General features: G+C 38.9%; 1 protein-coding gene across 1 annotated transcript in view; it reads right to left on the bottom strand.

Annotated features, from left to right (window-relative positions):
- Positions 1-11,560: 11,560 nt before the first annotated feature.
- The window catches only part of MOXD1 (monooxygenase DBH like 1), a 91,881-nt gene continuing 79,493 nt past the window's right edge, over positions 11,561-23,948 (bottom strand). The window contains exons 11-12 of the mRNA XM_059177528.1: positions 14,521-14,689; positions 11,561-14,062 (exon numbers count right to left, since the gene is read on the bottom strand). Of these exons, the coding sequence (XP_059033511.1) occupies positions 13,862-14,062; positions 14,521-14,689 (370 nt within the window). The 3' untranslated portion in view covers positions 11,561-13,861. The remainder of the gene's footprint in view (positions 14,063-14,520; positions 14,690-23,948) is intronic.

The following is a 23,948-nucleotide window of genomic DNA, read 5'->3' as shown; positions in this document are numbered from 1 at the left end:
AAAAAAAAAAAAAAGGTCCTGTAAAGAAGCAGGAGGGTACAGTTGATATTTGGGGGGAGAAAGTGAGAAAGTCCATTGGTTGGAACTGATCTAGATATATGAAGGTGATGGGATCAGTAGCCAAGGGTGTTATGATAGTTTTTAACTGTATTCCATATATTCAAGAAACTAGAGGAAAGATTGACCATGTTAAATAAAGTAATGGGAGATATAAAAGATTCACTTCAAATTTCTGGAGAGGAAAGCTACAATATCTTTGATGAAGAATATGCTTGTTGGTAATAGCAGTGTACAATCCTGGAAAGATACTCCTGGAAAGACATAGCCATAAAAATTTCCAAAATGAAACACAGTGAGAAAAAAAATAAAAATTAAAAAAAAAAAAAGACTACTTTGGGGGAAAAAAAAAGAAAAGCACCAATCACTGTGAGACAATGTCAAATATAATATACTTAATATACAAATCATTGGAGTCCCCAAAGGCGGAGGGTGGGAGACAGAAAACATATTTGGAGAAATAATAGTCAACATTTCTTCAAATGGGATGAAAACTATAAATCCCAGATCCACAAATCTTAACAAACCCCAGGCACAAGAAACATGAAGAAAATTATACCAAAACATATTGTAACCAGATTGCTCAGACTTACAGTGATTAACAGAAAGCAGTCAAGAAAAAAACCTACTATGCACAAAAGAATAAAAACAATGATTGTACATTCTCATCAGAAATAATGCAAAAGGGCCACAAGACTAAAGTCATGAAAAGAAAACGAACAGCCTAGAATTCCCAGCAAAAATGTCTTTCAAAAAGAAGGTGAAATAGAGACTTTTGCAAAATACAAAGGCTGAGCAAATTTGTTACAGCAGCCCTGTGGTACAGGAAATGTTCCTGGAAGTCTGACAAGCGGAAGGCAAAGGAGACCAGATGGAAAGCTAGATCTGCACAAAGAAAGGGCCATCACTGGAAAGCTGATTGCATGGCTGAAATTCTTCTCATTACTGAAATTTCTTTAAGGTTCATACACTATTTGAAGGAAAAATAATAGGACATATCATGGGGTTTATAATACATGGAGATGTAAAGTATACAACAACAGTAGTAAGAAATTCTGAAGAGGAGAAATGAGAGTACACTGTTGAGAAGTTCTTACACTATATGCAAAGTAATGAGAAAGCACTTGACGGCAGAACAGGAAAAGTTAAATATGTACACTCCAAACCCTCCACAACCACTAAAATGACATAACTAAGAGTCATAGGCAGCCAGCAAGGAAAGAAAATGGAGTCACAAATAATAATTAATTTAAAAGAAGGCAGAAAAAGAGAAAGGTGAACGAAAAAGAGATGGAACAAAAGGAGGTAGTAAGAGAACAGATTTGAACCCAACCGTGTCAATAATCATATTAAATGTAAATGGTTTAAAGACTGCAATTAAAACAGAAATGACTAGGGGTGCCTGGGTGGCTCCATCAGTTAAGCACCTGACTCTTGGTTTGGGCTCAGATCATGATCTCACAGTTGAGGGATGGAGCCTCACTATCCCCCTACCCTGTCCCATACTACCCCTTCATGCTGGGGGTGGAAGCTGCTTAGGATTCTCTCCCTGCCCCTCCCTACTCTTCAAAAGAAATAATTGAAATACAGAAATGATCAGAATCTCATACAATCGCAAGACCCAACTACACACTGTCCCAAAGAAACTCACTTTAAATATAAAGATACAAGTCCATTAAAATTAAAAAGATGGAAAAATAAACATCACGCTAAAGCTAATTAATACTAACTAAATACGTGAAAATTTCTTGGCTATAAGTAGTGTCAGTATCCTGCCTAAATTTATTTATGTGAGAAACAATATCTAGGGGACAGGCCATGGAATAAGTGAGAAATCTCTATACTTCCTCTCTATTTTGCTGTAAACCTTCAACTACTCGTTAAAAAAAAAAAAAAAAAAAAAAAAAAGACAAGGTTTAAAAAACCCACAAACCAATACCTACAACTGTTTTGGTATCTTCCGTCAAGCACACTGTTATGCAATTTTCCCTTCAGCATCATCCAAGTGATGTTTCATAGATGTGGTAACTGGAGGAAAGATGAAACTTCCTTTTGTTAGGGTGTGATGACGTTTTAGCACGTCTACTGAAGGCAGTCACATGTTTGATGGGAGGGCAGACCTCGGCAACCTGTATGTGTTGTTGATATCCAGAGCCCCTCATGGGAAACACTGTTATTTTGCCACAGGGCACACTGACAGAGTTAAGTTGGCAAATGGTCTTTGACTGTGAAAGGCTATTCCACAGAAGTTGAGAAAGTCTGGTTTTTTGAGGAAGGATTTTCATTAGAAGTCTCTTCAGCCCTCATGGTGAGGCAGAACTCAGGGGACATTCTCCAACACAGCAGGGGCCCTCACAGCGTCAACTGAGTTGAGTCCCTGAGTCACTGGAGACAGCATCAATAACTCCGATGGAACCAAGGGGCTCTGCAGCTCCTGTCACCAATGTGACAGCAGCTGGCCCCATGCTGGAGCAGAGCAAACATTCCAGATGATGTTTCCAACTCCTGTTCCTGAAATTAAACATTCTTCTGACACTCTGCACTCCCCCACTGAGGACAGATCCCCCATGGGTGAGTTTTCTAACCAATACGTAGTGAACTGTTTTTTTTTATTAAAAAATTTTTCATTAATACTTTTAAATTTTCAAATAGCTTAAGGCTCACGAAAAGCTGAAAGTAGGCTATAGTACAGATTGCCGGTAGACCAGTCATCCAGCTTTTCCTAATAAGAACATCTGAGGTAACTGTGGAGCATTGTCTGAAGCAGCAAACTCATATTGGTCCAATACAATTAACTAAACTACAGACAATGTTGGCATTTCACCAGGATTTTCAGGCACCTTTTTTTGGAGGAGAAGGCTATCTAGACTAGGAAAGCTTATCACACGTATATATTTGTGTAACCGTCATAATTAGGAAACAGAACTAGCCCATCACTGCAGAGAAACCTCATTTTATACCCCTCACTAGTCAAATCCTCCTAACAACCCTGCTTCCTAGCAAACTCTGGTCTCTCTTCCACCACTATAATCTTGTCATTCGGATAACATTCCAAAAGTGGAATTGGACGTTGTGTAACTTTTCTAGATGGTTGTGTTCCTTCCGCATGAGGACGCCAGAAACCGTGCAAATTCTCATATGGAGAGTTCAATCCTTTTCACTGCGGAGTGGTTTTTCAGCGGCTACATGCACCACAATCTGTTTCTGCATTCAACCATTTAAGAACATTGGGTGTGTTTCTAGTTTTTACTAATATAAATAAAGCTGCTATGAACATTCGTGGAAGTTTTTGTGTGAAGACAGGGCTTCCTGTCTCTAATATAAATACTCAGGGGCAGGAAGGCTGAGTTATATGTTAAATAAATGTTTCATTTTAGAAGAAACTGCAAACTTTTTATCAGAACGCCTGTACCATTTTACATTCCTACCAGCAATGTGTGAAAATTGGTATATTTTTGCTTCCTCCCCTCATTGGCATTTTTTCAGGGTTTTATTTTAGCCACTCTAACATACGCATAGTGGCAATTGTCTGATTGCTGTTCATGGTGTTTCTCTCCCATCAGGCTGTCAGTTCTAGAAAGTTTGGAGATTTGTCCTGCTTATGGCCTGACCAGGTGGATGCTCACTAAACCTATGCCATCTAACTGAGAGGATGAGGGAACGAAGAACGAAAGGGCAAATCTGCAGGCGGAAGGGAGAAGCTAGAAGGAAGGGTGGGGGGAGAGAACATGGGAGAAAAATGAAGAATCTGTGGCCCACAGTGTTGGCTCAAAGTCCAGGCTACTGTGTAATCCGCAAGACCAAATTGTGTGATTCTGCAGGCATGAGGATATTTCTGCCTCGGCCTGGACCTCTGCTCACAAAAGGGTGGGCACAACCCTTAAAAACTAACGAAGGCGTCAATGACGGGTCGCCCCTCCGTTCTTGGGTAAGGTGACACCTACCGCCACGAGGGGAGAAGGAGCACCTCTTTTCCCGCTTCTGCATACAGTGGGGAGTTGACTTTGCACAGATTTTTCCACTTGTGAAGCCTCTTGTTTTACTTCCTGTTTTATACTGATGCTATTTGTGTGTGGGGGGGGGGCGGTGACAGGAGAGAATGCATTGAAGGCAAATTATTTGGACAAATTTTGGGTGTGGCTTCTGCACCTCCCTGGTGCCCACTAAGAAAATTGGAGAGTAGGTTGTTTTAGATTTCTTTCTAGTGCCTGTTACCTCTTACAGGAACGCCTACTCATTCTTTCACCTGAATACACCACCTAGCTCAGCCCGAAACCTTTTACTCTCACCACATCCCACCAAACTCCTTCTCTCTCCAGAAGGCATAATAAGATTTACTGTATTATCTTCCCCATTACCAAATAATAATATTCTATTGGGGGGATTTTAGGCAGCAGCCAGCAAGGGGGTGTTTTTCCATCCATCCCATAAGCCTTTGAATTCCTGAAGCTGGATCACATGGATGGTTCTCCACGTTGCCTACTTAACGAAGTAAGCCTCGCCTGCAAGACATAGCCTTATACTACTTCTGTTTGCTGTGTTTTTCTACCAGAATAAGTTCTCCCATGAAATAACTTTACATGAAAACACTTGATTTATTTTGTCTGACATCATATGCTTTGTATCACATTTGGTACAAAACACTCTGAATTCAAAATATTTTTTTAGAATTTTATTTTGTTTTTATTTTTATTTATTTTTTTTAAAGATTTTATTTATTTATTTCACAGAGAGAGAGAGAGAGAGAGATAAGAAGCAAGCAGAGAGGCAGGCAGAAGGAGAGGGGAAAGCAGGCTCCCCACTGAGCAGAGAACCCAAAGCGGGGCTCAATCCCAGGACCCTGGGATGATGACCTCAGCTGAAAGCAGAGGCTTTAACCCACTGAGCCACCGAGGTGCCCCTAGAATTTTAAATAATAAATATATTTAGCTTCCTGGGATTTGGCAACCTACTTAAAATTTTTTTTCAAACATAGTTGGAGGTACTCTAAAACTACATATTTCAGAATTATTCAACTAATATTTACAGTGAAATGACTACAGGCAATTCACTGGACTAAACTCAGTAGGGGTTACAAAGGGAGATGATGGAAACTTTTCAGTTAAATCACATTAGACAATCCATAGGACTGGGATTTTTGAATAACTATCTTAAGAGGATTTTTAAAAGTTTGATATTTTATTATAGCTTTTTCATTGTACTTGGGTCAGCTTTTTTTTTTTTTTGAGATTTTATTATTGTATTTGAGAAAGAATGAGAGAACACACGGGCAAGCAGGGGGAGCAGCAGAGAAAGAGGGAGAGAGAGAGAGAATCTCAATCAGGTTCCGCACTCAACACGGAGCCCAAAGCAGGGTTCTGTCTCATGACCCTGAGATCACGTTCTGAGCTGAAACCAAGAGTCAGATGCTTAACTGACTGAGCCACCTAGGTACCCCAGTACTTGGGTCAGCTTTAAATCAATCCTCTATCATCATAATGAAGTAAGGCAAAGAATAAGTTAATTCTTCATGCCAAAATAGGTGCTACTATGAACTGGAGACCAAGCATGTGTAACAAATTCCAAGTAAACGTGTTTTTCTGTAGATAGGCAGTATTGACCACAGTCAAAGCTCTCCTTCTCTGCAGACTCTCTGCTCACTCATTCTACCTCTCAGTTCCCCTTTCATCCTGGTAGGGAAAGTGTTCAAGAGTATAATTTATAAATTAGATAGAGTTGAATGGAGCCAAATCACATAAAAATTAATATTCTTCTTGGAGATACAGGCATATCTTACTTAAAGAAAGTTCTTTTGAACTATTGAGTTAAATGAATTCATCTATAGATAACAACCAAAAGTAAGTTAAAAGTTCTAAAAATACCACTAACCTTGAGGGTAAATACAATAGCTATAGACACTGTGCATGTCAAAGATGACGACACGAAGTATACTAGACATGTAAAGAAACCGTGTCCTATGGCCATCAGAATCGATGCTGTATTAACTATGCAAAGAGGACTCAAAACTAAGGGATTTTTATTTGTTTTTATTTTTTATTTACTTATTTGACAGAGAGAGCGAGCACAAGCACAGGGAGCAGCAGAGGGAGAGGGAGGAGCAGGCTTCCCACTGAGCAGGGAGCCCGATGTGGGGCTCCATCCCAGGCCCCGGGGATCATGACCTGAGCCGAAGGCAGACGCTTAACCAACTGAGTCATCCAGGTGCCCTGAAAAAAGAGACTTAAAAATCATACCTACAGGGGCGCCTGGGTGGCTCAGTGGGTTAGGCCACTGCCTTTGGCTCAGGTCATGATCTCAGAGTCCTGGAATCGAGTCCCGCATTGGCCTCTCTGCTCAGCAGGGAGCCTGCTTCCTCCTCTCTCTCTCTGCTTGCCTCTCTGCCTACTTGTGATCTCTCTCTAAATAAATAAAATCTTTAAAAAAAAAAATCATACCTACAGCCTCTGGTTTTCTCCCTGTATTTGAGCTCCAGCTTTCTCGTTTACCAGTGTATTTCAAGTCTGTAGCGAAGTGTCTGACTCAAGGGTGAATGAATGACTGATGAAAAGCTAAAACCATTTAAAGGATGCATACAGGCTTCCTGCGAGCCCATATGGACAACTACATCTCAATTAAGTAAGGAATGAACTGCAGGAAATCTCTGTTAACCATAAAAATAGAAGATCTTAAAAGAACAAAAGAGAAAATTTCTCTAATTAGCAGTCACAAAAGTGACAGGAGTCGCCTCAGTAACTGTATTTGCCCCGTTCTCCAGGTCCAATGCCCGTATATGGTTCCTGGCTAGAAGATGAAATTGTCCAAATTAACTCCAGACCCTGTGGTTTTGTAATTTGGGGACTATGGAATTTTAAAGAACAGAGTCCTTCATATCAGGACCAAATGGTCTGTGGAAGGCAACACCATTCTTGCAAAACTGCTGTGTCATCTGAGTGATGGGATCTATGACTCTAGCAACATTAACAAAGGACTTGAACCGTTGGAAAATTTCAACTATCCTGGGAAATCCTTTAGCAGAAACCAGCGATAAAGATACAAAGTGTGTGGGGGGGATTCCTTCACTCTTTCTTATTCTCCAAGTGCCTTCTCACCCACTGCTCACGATTCTGCTGATGAGGTTCACGCTGTTAGGAGAGTAAAGAAGGATAGTTTTTAAGCATAAAGAACTAATGGGCTAAATAATAAAGAGACTGGAAAGCCATAATTAAGATGGTGAGATCGGAAATAAAAGGGGAAATTAAACAAGAAAACAAACCCAAAAAGTGAGAAATAAGAGAACGGAAAGTTAAAGATCTAAACAATTTAAAATGGAAGGTGAACTATGAAATGCATGCTATAATGAAGCATCAAATTGGGAATTTTATTTTATTTTTAAATATTTTATTTGTTCATTTATTTTAGAGACACAGAGAGAAAGTGTGAACAAGGGGAGGAGCAGAGGAGGAGGGAGACGGAGAGAAAATCAAAAAGACTCTGTACTGGGCAGAGCGCCCAGGCTCATGATCTGGACAGCATGACCTAAGCTGACACCAAGTCTGAGGCTCCACAGACTGAGGCACCCAGGCACCCCCAAACTGGAAATTTTAGAAAGGAGGCTTAGAGTCATCTCTATAAAAGGCTAAGAGACCTAAGATTGACCTCCGAGCTAGACCGTGAGAAAGAAAGTTTAAACTTGAGGTAATTGAATTTAGAAATAGGACCAATAAACGTAATAGGGAAGGAAGTAGATAGAGTTAGTGTGGAAGGTTAGGGCAGTTCTGAGACGCCCGCAAGATTTCCAGCCGGATGCGCAGCACGCCCTCTAGTGGCTAATAGGGAGCAATACTTCCCTCTCAATACAGATCCCTCTCCCACCGCCCTCTCTTTCATGTCCCATATCTGTCTTATTTTTGCTTAACAGAATATCATTTTGCTTAGTAGCATTATTTGGAAAAGCCTGTTTTTCCAGACATGATAATAAGAAAAAGACAACTTATGGAACAATTTCTCAAGGTAAGGTGAAGTTACTGTAATCAAATATGGAAGATAAAAGTTCATGAAGCAATAAAAAATAGAGCAGAATTTAAAGCTACTCACATACTCATCGTACAAAAGACAAGAAAGGTGGATTGGCTCATTTTAACTCTGAACTAGCATTCATTTCATTGAGAAGTCATTGCTTCTGAGAGGAGAGACAAAAAAGCAAAATAAGGTGCTATTCTCCTCTTCAAAAACAGAAGACATATTAGGTAGTCAGTCATTAGAGAGATTTTTTTGAGGGACTGATTGTCAAATTCACCCAGATCTAACATTCATTTGATTGTGTATCATTTGCTCAGCAGAAATGGTTTGGTTAGTCTAATTTTAGTTGATTATGCCTGAAAGGTAAGAGAGAAAATTCTGTATTTATCATCAGAGAGTGTGTACCCCAGTGTGAGATCTTCAAAGAGAGGGAAAAAAGTAATATTGACAGTGCAGTGTGCTGGGTGCTATCTCTTTATTGCCACTTTTAGTCCACAAGGCACTTCATAAGGCTAGAAATTATTATCCTCACTTTGTCAGTGGGAAAACAGACGCTTAGTAAGTCCAAGTCATTTGGATCTAGTTCATACACATGTAGTTCGTAAAGTGATTGCAACAGGTCTTCCACAATTATTGGGAATAAAATGCTGTCTCCTAAGCTTTTCTGAATATAAGCATTCACTTATAAGAGCAGTTTTAAGCACTAAATATGTAAAAACACTTTACAAATTCCAAAGCATTAGATAAATGTATGGCATTATTTTGCTCATGAATATTTAATAGGGCTACTTAAAAATATTAAGGAGGAAAGTAGTTCAGTTCAGGCTTGCATCCTACATTTGTAGATTATTCCCCACACTTCCCCCCAAATTTTTTTTTTTTTTTGTATTATGTCAATTCCACACCATTAGTCTCTGTCCAGAGGTCTTAAACTTTCCAAAGACATACAGCCTTATTGGTCAACATTTCTCAAATACCTAATTCATGTCATTTAATTCATTTTAGTATATTCTTTTTTAATATTCCCTTTTAAATTCCTTTTTAAAATTCTATTATACTACCTCTAGACTGATTTTTTTAAAAGTAGCATGTGTTTGTTGGCAAAACAGAACAGGAAGGAAGGAAGAGACTAGTGAACATAAGTGGAAGGCCTATGTCTGTCGGGCTGTGTTTTACAGTTGCCCATGAACAGTTTGGAATCTTCCATAAAACTTTTTACGAAAACCTGGCTATACTCTGCCAGGAAAGTTGTGTGCCCCAAAGCTTGTTTCTTGGGGAATGTTGTTCCACCACTGCATGGTATATTGGGAAATGTTTCATAGAGCATAAACTTCTTTTGGACTTTCAGATGTATATATATATATATATATATATATATATATATATATAAACTTCTTTTGGACTTTCAGATGTATATATATATATATATATATATATATGCATATATATATATATATATATATATTTAAAGACTCAGAAGTTCTGTAGTAAGTCTGTTTAACTTTGCAAAAATTTTCCATGACTCTTCATATTTTCCATGGAACACAGCTCTGACCAGGGAAGCACGGGTTGCTGCCATCAGTCTATTCAATTATCTGTTTTTTGCTCGTGATGTATCAGTTTGACCATGCTGGATTTGGATACAACTGTCAATCAAGATTCTGTAGGGCTAAGATGATCAAACTAGGATACAAACTGGATTCATGGTACAAATTTATGGAAAAAATGAATGAATAAGCTTTTCATAAAGCTTAATTTATTCAATTCGAAGGACTGACATTTATTCTGAATCCTTCTATGTTTTATTTAACTTTTTAAAAGATTTTATTTATTTATTTGTCACACATAGAGAGAGAGAGAGACAGGCAGGAGAAGCGGCAGGCGGAGGGAGAAGTAGACTCCTCACCAAGCAGGAATCCCAATGTGGGACTCGATCCCAGGACTCTGGGATCATAACCTGGGTCAAAGGCAGAGATTTTAACCAACTGAGCCATTCAGGCACCCCTCCTTCCACATTGTAAAGTGAAATGTTGGTGATAGGAGATGAGCTTCCTCACAAGTCTAAATCTCCATCATGGCACAGATAATATCTGTTTTTTGCTCGCAGTTCTAAGGCCAACACTCCAGTGCAGAGCCTGGCTCCAAAGAGGCTTTCAATAAAATTTATGAAATAAATAGTAGTTGCTCTGATTAGTGCTCTATTTGAAAAATGTATAGTCAGCACCCCTATGTTGTTCTACTGTTTCTAACTCGGAACTGGGAATCACTGAACTAGGTGAAAAGTCAAGTTTGCTAAAATGTCTCTATGGCTGCAGAGACGGTTCTTCTACAGTGTTGTCACTAGGAGGCAGCTACCCCAGTAAGCGTTGCACCAATAGGCCCTGTAGCTAATTTTAATTGACAGAGTGAATCCAGAAATGATATATGTCACTTCTAGGTCAGGTCTCTCTTCTTCAGCAAGGTGAGCGCAAGGGGCCATGATCTAGGGATGATGGAATCACAGGATCTTGGGGACCTGAATCACCTTAAGAAGGAAAGTCAGTTACCAAATGAATCACACACATTGAACTATTAATAAACATGAAGTAAACGTTTTTGTGTTAAACCACTCATATTTGGTATTTGTTGTAGAACCTAGTGCTAGCTAACATCAATGTAGGGATCCACACAAATATCCTTTCAGAGGTATAGACTAGAAGCCTATCACCAAAAGGTTAAAATTGGTCTTCTCTCGGTAATAGGATTAATGGGTTTTGTTACTTACGCTTTCAAAGTTACCATATTTTCCAGATTCCTTTCAGTGAATAGGCATAACTACGCATTAGGTTTATAATCGAGGGAAGAACAAAAGTAATATATAATATGTTTAAATGATTCCAAACTCTAAGTCCTCTTGTTCTTTTGTTACAGGGATCCTTCTCCGCTCGCTGGGTTCTTCAAGCCCTTTCTTCATTCTGGACCTCCAAACCCGGCATATGCCCATCTCTAGTCAGAACTGACAAACTGAGAAATAATCTCCCAGAGGCGTCTGAAGAATAATCACAACCCAAGTTCTCTTTATGCCTCTCCAAAATGGTGGGTACTGCCTAGGGGAGAAAGACCACGTGGGTCATTGTACCATAGGTGGATCCCTCATTATTTCATTCATAATTGTAGCTTTTTATTCTGAAATAATTACAAACCTAAAAAGAGTAAATTTTTAGAAACCTTTCACCCTGAGCCCTCAAAGTGCCATATTTAAATTATCATTCTCTCTCTGTAGATAGATGATGGATGATAAATAGATAGATAGATAGATAGATATAGTTAGATAAATGGATGGATGGTTATACACATAGATGATAGATATTGTTAGATGGATGGATGGATAAGTAGATACATAGAATTGGGAACCATCTGAAAATAATTTAAACAAAAAGTTGAAGACAGCTGGCATTATTCATCAAAATTCAATTTGTAATTATTAACTCAAAATTCTTGAAAAAGATAATTAGTAATCCTGCAATTATACTTAGAGTAATTTATTGTAAGGAAATACTTATAATCACAACAATGTTTATCATACTAGAAAACAGGAGATGGCTTCTGTATCCAACAATAAGTTTGGATGAACAAATTGTACAGTACAATTAGGTACAATGCAATTACCATGCTTCCTTATGTTCTTCTGTTTGCCACTCGTCGTTGGCCTCCATAGCCATTAAGATGAAGTTCAAAGGTCTTAATAAGTTTCCATCTGCGGACTGCATCTCTCTTAACACCACTAGGACTCTCTTGATCCTGCCAGAGACTCCTTCAGAGAGAGTGATCACCCAAGATACCCCTGAACCTCATCCAGCTTTGATGATTATTGGTGTCATCACCTACGTGTTTGCTACACTTCCTGCATTAAGGATTACAGCAGGGACCATCAGACATGGAGACTCTGTCCTGCCTTTGGTCTCAGGCAATCCTGCTAGCCTAGGAAACAGGCCATGCAACATGACCAAGGGCAGAGTAGAAAGCCTGGGCTCTTCAGGAAGGTCTACTCACTGTAAGGGAAAACTTAAGAATATAATCAGAATCCTACCGGATTTTCAACAGATAACCTATCCTAATTTCAAATATAGAGCCAATGCCTCACAATTATACATTTGTAAGAATTCCTAAGAGAAGAAGAATGTCAGCTTTATTCTTAGTTACATCAACTGAAAAAGGAGATTCCCTGAATGCACCAATGCAAACTTCTAAAATCCCCGTATCGCTTTCCAGCCTGTATATTCATCTTCCTCACAAAGAACAATGAAAACAAATATATTATTCCATAATTTCAAAGGAAATTGGTTTACTTTGACATCTCAAATTCAGACAGTCTGAAGTAAAAATAAACACGAAGTCTCAACTGGGAAGTGTTTGGGATTATCGTGTTTCTTATACAAATATTTAGATGGAAAATCATAGAATTTGATATACCAGTTATGAAATAAAAACAAGTAAAGTTAACCATGAAATACACCTCATAAATATTACACACATTTCATTAGGTTGATAAATTCTGAGAGCCATGAAGGAAACCCTCCAAAATACAGTATTTATTTAAAAGACGATATAGTTTGTATTGAAGACACTGTTTGCAAGAGAGAAAGGGCTTACAAATGGAATACAAAAATGCAACATTCTTAATCCATTTGACTGGACACATCAGTATGGAATCTCTTGCTTCCCTCAAGGAGTGTACAAGATACCACACAAACATTTAATTTTACTTAGTTTATTAATATGATCCAAACAGACTTGGCTTAAGAAATGAGGAAAGGACATACAATGAGATTTGGCTGAACTACACAAAGGGAACCTAAAAAGTGACACGATTTTCCATTGGCGATGACTTTACTAAGGAAAGTTAGTTTATTAACTAATATAAAAATAAATCTACCATAGCAACTATGACTCAGATTGAGCCAGGATGCCTCACGCGTGACACCCAACGTGGTCAGTGAGGTCCTACAGGGACCCCATACCCTCCTAGCCTGGCTCAAATTACTGGGCGTTTGACCTGGAACCTCATGAAGGACCCCTCACAGCACAGGGTCTGCAGCCAGCTATGTTTTCTCCTCAGCCTACAACCATTATATACCATTTCTGTGTTTCCCGTAGCTTCTTTCTTTTTAGAGGGTAACAGAGCTCAAGAAAAAAACTCACCTTGCCAATGCTGGGTGGGGAAGGAAAAAGAAATTATTTTAAGATGGGTTTGGGGTAGTTCGGGAGTACTAGTCGACCCAGATAAACCGAGAGGCTAGAATGGGTTTCAGTGAAACCCACTGAGGTCAGGGGTCCATCGGGTTTTCACAGAAAGGGCAGAGCTGGATTAACACTGAAGGAAAGAAAGGACCATTGTTACACTGGGGAAGTCACACCCAAAGAACAATAAAGAGGACGAAACGTGGAACAGCACGTACTTTCTTTCACATTTTTAAGATGAAAGCATTTTAAGAAAGGAATCTGGAAGCCAAATCACCAAAGAAAAAGTAAAATAACGATAATGAGTCTTTAAATAAAATGAAACATGGAAGGAAATAAAGAACTCTTCCACCTGACTTTGTCCAAATTGTTAAAAAGGTTGTGTTAAGTCAGTCTAGTTTTGCTTTATTGGCAGCAGATACATGTGATCAGACACATCTGAGCAAAAGGAGAGAACCCAGTCAACATCTCTCAGGTAGACGGGGAAGGATGAACGCAGAGAGGAAGGGAGTGTGTGACCGGAAGTTCTCCACATGCCTCATACTCTCTCTTCGTGCCCACAGTGTCTTTAACCCACACGCTCGGATCACAGGAAACATCGTCCCCAGGCACAGAATGATGACCATAAGCGTGTGCTGTGCAGCAAGCTACTGAGTGCCATGAAGCCCACGAGAAGCTCAAAAGAGCGATTTCTGTGCACGGAAGAGGAAGAAGAGGCTCCACACACCAAAGGCTCTGCTTTATACGGTCTTTCCACGTGGGGAGGTAACGCTGTCATCCCTTGAATCTGAAAAACCAAACAGTAGACAATGCCAGTGAAGGAAGAGGTCTTGCTCAGCTCCCCGACTTGGGCAGGGTGGAAACGGTGGGTGGGAGTGGGTCGTCCAAGGAGTCAACCATCAGGGGACTTGGAGCCTTAGGGATGCGGAGGGGGGAGGGGCAGAGAGCCTTTGGGAAGGAGAGATACAAACTCAGCTCTCTTGCTTTTTGAAGCTCTCATCCCATCCTATTCCTGCTTCATTCCGACCTTAGTTGATCAGTCAGTCTCCCTCTTTGTAGAGGGTAAAATCAGGACTTCTCAGTCAACCCAAGCAGCAACTGAACATATACATTATCAGACATATCAAAAGACAACTGAAACGCTGGATTTATGGATATTTGTCTGTTCCTTAGATTTAACCTGTTGGGGATTAGGTAAAATGTGACGTCTAGTTTCTTCAAAGATGAAAACAAAGTAGGGCTTACCGACCACTCTGCATTGTCTGTCTTGGAGCATCTCACGTTCACCGGCAAGCTAAGGACAAGCTTGTTGAAGGAAAGACCTTCCTTCTTAGCCCATTTAAACTTATTCATTGCATCCATGAAAGAAAGGTTTTTATACTGCTTGGGGCTTTTGATGATGAAAGGCCAGGTCCTGAATTTAAAAGGACCACAATCAGTCATATTCAGAACAAAAGCATTAAACATGTCTCCCTTACTTTTCAACGTTCTAAGATAGACCTCATACTTGTCCATTTTACACACACAGGAAACCTAATACAAAGGATTGATTGACTCATCAGCAATTCCAGAAGATATACAGGGACCGAGTAAGGAGTCCTTGGAAAAAAATGGAATTCCTTATTTTAGTAGCAGATGGGTACTACTCTAGACAAATAATTTTGACCCAGAAAGCTTCCCCCAGCCTCACAATCCTTTGCTTATTTGTTTTGGCTCTCCTTAACAACAATATGCCTGGTACGTGTTCCGTTCCACAGAATTTAACGCTAATGGTCTAATAAAGAGATGTTACTGTAAGACATGGAAATTTCAGTTCCATAGAGTTGAAAAGCCTGACCCCTATGGGCTGCCGTGTTTTGACTTGCCTAAGTGATAATAAATTTAAAAAAATATGAAACTGAACCAGCATTTTTCAAATTTTACTGAGAAAAAAAAAAACTCTGCTGAAGATAAACTCTTGCTTCCACTTGCTATTTAAAACAAAACAAAACAAAACAAAAAACACATTAATGGCCAAGAAAGAAAGAAGAAATCACAGAAGAATAACACAGTCTGCTTGAAAAGCTACTCCTCCAGTGATATTTTTCATGAATGTAAGTTTTATGTTATTGATTCCTGAAAAAAGGAAAACTGTTAGGTAGTGTTGGCCAACCACAAAGATTTACATGAACTAGTCCGTGAATCTTCTCAGAGATTGTCATGGGTCACCAGCAGGTATTTGATACCCATAACAACCCAAGAAAATGGTCCAAGAATTACCGATTGATTGACCTCCCCTTGAAGAATTTACACTTACCATATTTGATCTTCAAATTTTCTTTTTTAAAAATATTTATGTATTTGAGAGTGAGCGAGCACGTGAGCAAGGTTGCAGGGAGAGAAGAAGGGGGAGAGGGACAAGCAGGCTCTTAACTGAGTAGGGAGCCAAATGCAGGGCTCGATCCCAACACCCTAAGATCATGACCTGAGCTGAAACCAAGAATCCATGGCTTAACAGACTGAACCACCCAGGTGCTCCTACAGTGTCTTTTTAAATCCGTGGAAAGCTACAGGTAGGTTTTCTTAAAAGTCTTAAAATCAAATATTAAAAATAAAATGTGCTTTTCAAAGAGATAAGGTGTACATCTTTAAAAAAAGAAAAGCAGGGGGCGCCTGGGTGGCTCAGTGGGTTAAGCCTCTGCTTTCCGCTAAGGTCATGATCTCAGGGTCCTGGGATTAAGCCCCGCATCCAGCTCTCTGCTCGGCAGGGATCCTGATTCATCCCCTCTCTCTCTCTCTGCCTACTTGTGATCTCTCTCTGTCAAATAAATAAATCTTTAAAAAAGAAAAGGAAAATCAGTTTCATAACCAATGAGAAACCCCTGAAGGAAATCACCAGCCTGTAACTCCCAGAAACACCACAGGGTGGCACTAGAATCCGTACTAAAGCGCTAAGGGAACTTCACCTCAATGCGTTTTCCACAGCCTTGCTGGGAGAGAGTGAATAGTGTATTGTACATGGATGAAATCTTTTAAAAAGTTTTGCTGCTTGAATAAATCAGTAAACTAGTACTTTTCTTTTTGAGATTTCACAGCGTAAATAACAGAAGTAATATAAACACACTTGTAAATTTACTGTAAGTGTATGGAAAAGGATGTAGAAAAATTCACATGTTCAGAAACAGCCTGACTAGGGCTGGTGACAGGGGCTGGTGATCCTCTCTTAGATGGAAGCTAGACTCATACTTAGTGTCTCCTCTGCATTCCTGATGACTTTGTCCAGACCTCTGTCTGTAATGACATCACACCAACAAACCTCCTACCCCTTCCAGCCTATCCACATTTCCGGATTACTCCTGGAGAAAAGGGAATGGAGAGACGGAAAGAGAAATCCTAAAGAGGTAAATATTTACCCTGTGTATTTTTCCTTTAAACACTAAGCTTTAAACCAGAAACAAGTAACCTTGAAGTAGCAAGTCCTGCTCTCATGGGGACTCAGAGTTGGTTAGGAATATTGAGAATGGATTAGAAATTAAAACAGTTTCATTTCTTTACATCTGTGCAGTGTGTAAATGTCTACCTAGATGCAAATATAAATAAGAAGGTATTATTTACGTATCACCATAGTTGATAAAAACAAACTCATTAACATCATGATTTAATATTGGTGAGCAATTTCCCTTTGTAAATTCAATCTAATTGACAAGTTCATTTAAGAATATATAGGTAATTGAAACGAACTTAGACTACCTGAAATAATTTTGGGAAAAGAAACAAATGGCAAAGTTTTGGCATTTACATGGTCTTATTTCAAGATTTACTATAAAACTGTGGTAACAGAGTGTGACATTAGAGTAAGGCTAAGCATGAACATCAGCAAGACAAAATTCAGAGTCCAGAAATAGTATATGATCCAAGTACTTTCAACAAACATTTCAGGGTAATTCAATGGGAACTGTAAACCTTGGTACTGTAAACCTTGGGTTGGTGGGGGCAGGAAAAAATCTAACCTTGGGTAGGCAAAGACTTCCTATACAAGATGTCCAAAGTTAAAAATAAGTAGAAAATGATAAAACGGGTTTCAAAAAAATACTGTTAAAAATGGAAATGAAAATCTTCACAGACTAGGAGAAATGAGTTGTAAAAATATATCTGACAAACAGCTTATATCTGAAGTATAAAGAACTCTTTAAAAATATAAAGAACTCTTACAACACAATAATAAGAAGATGAGTAACCCAACAATGGACAAAAATTTGAGCAACTAAAAAGGAACATATATAAATGACCAATAAGCATGTGAAAAGAGAATCAACATTGTTAGTCATAAGAGAAATGGAAAATAAAACCACAATAAGATACCACTCCATACACTTAAGTAAAATTTAGGAGCTCTTATACATTACTGGTAAGAATGTAAAAAGAAGCATCATTTTGGAAAGTACTCTGAGAGTCGTATGAGGTAAAAAAAAATCCAGTGATTCCAGCAGTCCATGCTAGCCCAGAAAACGGAAAATATGTCTGTACAGAAATGAATACACTGTTCATAGCAGCTTCCTTCATGATCGCCAGAGACTGGACACAATCCAAATGTCTTTCAACTAGTGATTAATGGAGGAAGAGATGAACACAGGGGAATACGACTCAACAATATAAAAGAGTGGACAGCTGATACAACAGCAGAGATGAATCTTAAAAACATTCTGAATCAAAGAAGCCAGGCACAAAAGAGTACATACTGTAGGATCCCATTTTTATAAAACCTAGAAAAGATAGGACTAATGTAGTGCTAGAAAGTGGATTGGCAGCTTCCCGGGGCTTTGTGTAGGAGGAGGGATTGTCTCCAGATAGCAGAAGGGAACTTGTGGGGATGATGAAAATGTTCTGTATCTTGTCCGTGGTGGGGGTAAGTAGGTATACGCATCTGAGAGTGAGTGCATTTTGTCATAGGTAAGTTCTACCTTAAAGATTTGACTTAAAAAAAAAAAATAGTAAAACAGAAATAAAAACATACCAACGAGCCAATGGGGGAAAAAAAAAAGACAGTATCATGTCATACACTTTATAATCTAATTGTTGAAGAAGCAAGCCAGGAAATCTGACCTAACAAGGTATAACTCCTAATCCTTTCGACACTCCAAGACTAGAGGAATGTTGGGAAGCCCCCAGTAAAGTTGTCTCACTGATGGAAGAGAAACTTCTGGGTCATAACAGGTTTAACCATATGATGTAAAGCCTTGGACATTCCCCTCTGGAAAGGGACTTGGTCCCAACCAATTAGAAAACTCCCTCAGGGGCAAGGGGGAGGCAGGGAATATCTGGTTGGCTCGGTTGGTGGAACATGTGATTCTTCATCTTTGGGTTGAGTCTGAGCCCCAGGTTGAGTACTTAAAGGTTGAGCCCCAGGTAGAAAGTACTTAAAAATAAAATCTTTAAAGGGGCACCTGGGTGCCACCCTAGGTCGAGGTCTGACTCTTGGTTTCAGTTCAAGTCACAATCTCAGGGTCGTGAAATCAAGCCCCGCATCAGGCTCTGTATTCAGTACAGAGTCTGCTTAAGACTCTCTCTCCCTCTCCCACTGCCACTCCCCCTGCCCACTCTCTCTCTCTAAAATAAACAAATCCTTAAAAAAAAATCTTAAAAGAAAGAGAACTTCTTCAGTAGATTTTCTTAAGAATATCTGAGAAAGGAATAACCCATCCTCTGTAATCCCAGAGTATATAGTCCTACCTCTATATGCCCTATCCCCACAGCCCTTTACCCCAAAATATGGTAAAGTGTGTACATAAAATCTGTCAGCCAAACCTCAAACTGTGGTGTGCAAAGACAGAGGGCTACTGTCAGATTTGCTCAGAAGGTTGACAAGAATTCACCCATATTTTATCAGATCAAAGAGCCGTTTTTGACAGAATTAGCTCAGCATAAGCAAGAAATGACATCATAAGCCTGCAAACATAGAGAAAGAAGAAATTATATCATGTTTCATGAAAAGAGACAGAAAAGGCTGACTCTAGAAGAAAATATAAACCAGTTATACCAGAGAGAATTCCACAAGTGTTTCATGTACTAAGTTTATTTAATAAGAGCATGCATTTAATTAAACAAGAGCTCGCATACAAAAATGTTAAACGACAGAATGAGATGAAAAGGGAAATAGCAGACCAATGGAAATAAATTTAGGCTAAAACAAATTTAGCACCAAATAAATTAGAAAAAAGCAAGAAGCAGAAGAACCCTCCCCCAAAATTATGAGAAAACACTTGTGAAAAATTCCAAATAGATTAGAAAATACTTTGTAGATATAATATAAGAAAATTTTTCCCCTGAATTGAAAAAAAAAATATATATATATATGTAATGAAAGAGCACCCTGTGTTTCAGGAAAATTTAATGCAGATGTTGAACACTAAAATATGTTCAGTTTAACTTATAAATTCTACAGGTAGATGAAGAATACTACCATTCATCCAAAGAGAGCTCCCAAGGGGGAAAAAGTGGTAGGGCCCCACTTTTATATATACAGCTAAATGCTGTCCAGATATAAATGCAGAAATTCACAAATATAAAAACAACAAACAAAAAACAAACGAACAAAAAACAAACACAAGGCATAAAACACTTGGAAATCCTTTCTTTTTTTTTAAAGATTTTTATTAATTATTTAATAGAGACACACAGAGAGAGGGAACACAAGCAGAGGGAGTGGGAGAGGGAGAAGCAGGCTTCCTGCTGAGCAGAGAGCCCCGTGTGGGGCCATCCCAGGACTCTGGGATCATGACCTGTGCTGAAGGCAGATGCTTAACAACTGAGCCACCCAGGTGCCCCTTGGAAACCCCTCTTGATGAACCAACTTGGAAATAACATTCTGATGAATAAAATGAAAGAGTTCAGAAATGTAGAAATCCTATAAGATTAAGGATTACCGCTGAATCTATTAAAGTCTAAAAGGTGCATTAAATATTGTGGGAATTTGGTTTGAGAAATAAAGGGGAGAATTTAAAAACTTGAAAATACAAAAATTATAATCTAAGTGATAAATGTTTGGAGGTATGGTATGGAAAAAGGATGTGGGGGAGAAATGTGAAAGTATGAATGTCCTCATCCTTCATGATTTGAAGTCAAAACCTGTAGTGAAACAAATGTGTACAGTATTTTAATGCCTTCTACAATCTCTACTCTCAACATTGAGATCTTTTTATAAAATACTACTTCTTATGGTTAAAAACAATAGAAGCAACCATGTTTATCTGAAATTCAACAACTGTTCATTTTTAGCTTCATATTTTTATATACATTTTAAAAAGATTCATGTATTTGTTTATTTGACAGAGAAAGCCAGCCAGCACAAACAGGGGGCGCAGCAGAGGGAGAGGGAGAAGCAGGCTCTCCCCTGAGCAGGGAGCCCGATGTGGAGCTTGATCCCAGGACCCCGGGATCCTGACCTAAGCCAAAGGCAGATGCTTAACCGACTGAGCCACCCAGGAGCCCCATGTTTTTATATAAATTAAACAAAATTATGATTTAATGTGTTATTTGAATCAGTACAATTATAGTCTTTATAACCGCATTTACTCATCTTTATAGCAACACCACCACAGAAAGATCTCCGTAATAACATTCAATTAATGTTAGCACTGTTTATTTCTTTTAAAAAAAATTTATTTATTTATTTGACAGAGAGAGATCACAAGTAGGCAAAACAGCAGGCAGAGAGAGAGAGGGAAGCAGGCTCCCTGTTCAGCAGAGAGCCCAATGTAGGGCTCGAACCCAGGACCCTGAGATCATGACCTGAGCCGAAGGCAGAGGCTTAACCCACTGAGCCACCCAGACACCCCACCACTGTTTATTTCTAACAGAATTTGAGGTGATTGCTTGTGCCTTCTTTTTCAAACTTTTTTTTTTCTTCCTGCCTTCCTTAAAGCCCTTATAACAAGAGTGAAAGATTTTTACACACTATAAACATGAAGGAATTTTTCTTACAAAGAAAAATTACACACAGGTCCCTTGATTCTTTTCTAGAAATCGAACAAATGACATCCAGCTTTCCATCACATAAGCCTCTTTGGAGGTATGGAGAAAGGGTCATTGTGTGGTGTGGCAGAGAATACAGAATTTATCTAAACATGTGATCTAGTCTGTTTTCTGATCTTTTAGGAGTCTTTCCGCTTTTCCTTAAGCCCTGCCAGATCTGTAGGAGGCAGAGGGAAATCACAACCCCTTCAACAGACAGATCTGAGACAGGATGTAGTTATCTCTACTTTTCTACCAGCTCTTCCTCTAATCCTAGGATTGTTAAAGGATGTTTAAAACAAGACAGTGCACCTAACTAATCATTACATGAAAGGCATGGAATAGGGTAGTAGGGGTTATACATTATAGGATACTCCCTCGAATATGGTCTCCTGAAACCAAATTCACAATATTCTTTTCAGTAAAACAGAAAAAAAAAAAAAAAAAAAGTCACCCAAGCCATTTCTCTTACTGGTCTTTTAGCCAGTCCCTTGTTGGTCTGGCTTTTAATAGCATCTATGCCAGTGTGATGAACTCACTTTAAGTCTGATTTAAAGCCTAAACATGAGGGCACTTGGGTGGCTCAGTGGGTTAAAGCCTCTGCCTTTGGCTTGGGTCGTGATCTCAGGGTCCTGGGATCAAGCCCCACATGGGGCTCTTTGCTCAGCAGGGAGCCTGCTTCCTCCTCTCTCTCTGCCTGCCTCTCTGCCTACTTGTGATCTCTGTCTGTCAAATAAATAAATAAATAAATAAATAAATAAATAAATCTTCAGAATAAAAATAAATAAAGCCTAAACATGAACTTTACAACAGAGGCTCCTTTTCACTCGTACTTTTGAAGAATAAATAAATTTCAACCATGTAGTTAAGTGGTTTTATGTGGGCAATGATGTCTCAAAACTGGCCTAGTTCTGGGAAGCAATTCTTAAAACCCAACTTCAGTATTTCCTGGGTGAGACCAAAGGTGCGGACTCTAGCAGAGCTCCTTAGAACTTGGGACTGGAGCATTTTCAGAGGACTTACACAGGTTGAACACAAAAGAAAATAATTGGCCCCTAGAATGCATTTTGAATCATCAGCTTATGAAACAAAGAGCTTTGAATGTCCATTTAAAGTACTCTCAGATTAACCCTTTAAAGGGAAAAGTTTCTAGTCAATATATTAAAAAAAAATTCTAAAGGGGCAAAAATCTACTAAGTCTTATTAGGAACGATATTGATATTTTCAAAATAAGACTATAGGGACACCTGTGTGGCGCAGTGGGTTAAGCATCTGCTTTCAGCTCAGGTTATGATCTTGGGGTCCTGGGATGGAGCCCTGAGTTGGGGGGGGTGGTGCCTGCTCAGCGGGGAGTCTGATTCTCCCTCTCCCTTGGCCCCTGCCCCCTGCTTGTGCTCTCTCTCAAATAAATAAACGAAATCTTTGAAAAAAAATAAAAATAAAAACAAGACTAGATCCTAGTGTTTTTTTTGTTTTTGTTTTTTTTAAAGATTTTGTTTATTTATTTGAGAGAGTGAGAGAGAGCGTGAGCGGGAGAAAGTCAGAGGGAGAAGCAGACTCCCCATGGGGCTGGGAGCCCGATGCGGGACTCGATCCTGGGACTCCGGAGCCTAGTGTTTTTTGAATGACATTTTATATACTGTTTTGGTAGTTATTACCATTTTATTTTTTTGCCTATGTAATTATTTATTTTGAATAAAAAGGCAGCTATATATCTCCCTCTCTATCAGAGACACAACAAACATTATCTCCTACATTGATTATACACCTTCTGACATGGAATAGTCTTTAAATCCCTCAGTTTCCATTTCCTCTTCTACAAAATTAGGATTGCAAGTCCTACTCTACCAACTGTAATTGTGTGAAAACAAGTTAATTAAAATTATACATAGAGCCACCCAGGCGCCCTTTTTTTATATATATATAACAATTTTTTCTATTTATTTGAAGCACAGTAAAAAAAAAAAAAAAATTGGTACACTTTGGAAATTCAGTGGCACAAGGTATACTGCCATAACTTGAGGGACATTATATAGTTAAAAGAAAAAGGAAATAAAAAGAAAAAAATTCCCGTTCGAAACACTGCATTACATAATTTTACCTGCCCAAACAGACAATTTACAAATATTAGGTCAATAAACTGGTAACATCCATAAAAAGGTAGCTTTCTTACTAAAATGCAAGAATTTAAAAGATTGGTATCTAAACAAGAAAAGACAAAAACAAACTGAAATGAAAACCTCGGTATCACATCTAAAATCGGGGCTTTTTGTTTGGGCCTTCATACTCTTCTCTCCCCCTACCATATCCTGCTGGAGTCCCAGGCCCCATTCCTCCAGGACCCTGTCCACCCACAGGTCCCACACCTCCCTGCCCAAAGCACTCAGTACGCATGTCTCTTCCCATCATGGAACTACATGAACTACAACCGAATTTACATAAGCATTTTTTCATTTGAATTTTAGTAGATACAGACTCCTGTTCTGGTTGTCATTGGGTTGTCTGAGGAGGAACTTACTAGAACATATTTACAGATAGTGTAATCTAAAAAGATGAGAGCTCTTAGTTCATCATTTACAATCTCTATAATAATTTGGAATAAAAAGTAGATCATAATTACATGCTACTTCAGTGAATGCATTTGACCACATTCTCATGATGTGTTTTTAATCCTCTCCTTAAAC

The sequence above is a fragment of the Mustela lutreola genome, chromosome 6 (genome assembly GCF_030435805.1).
Source record: "Mustela lutreola isolate mMusLut2 chromosome 6, mMusLut2.pri, whole genome shotgun sequence".
Taxonomy (NCBI): Eukaryota; Metazoa; Chordata; class Mammalia; order Carnivora; family Mustelidae; genus Mustela; species Mustela lutreola.
This window is presented reverse-complemented; position numbering and strand designations above follow the sequence as displayed.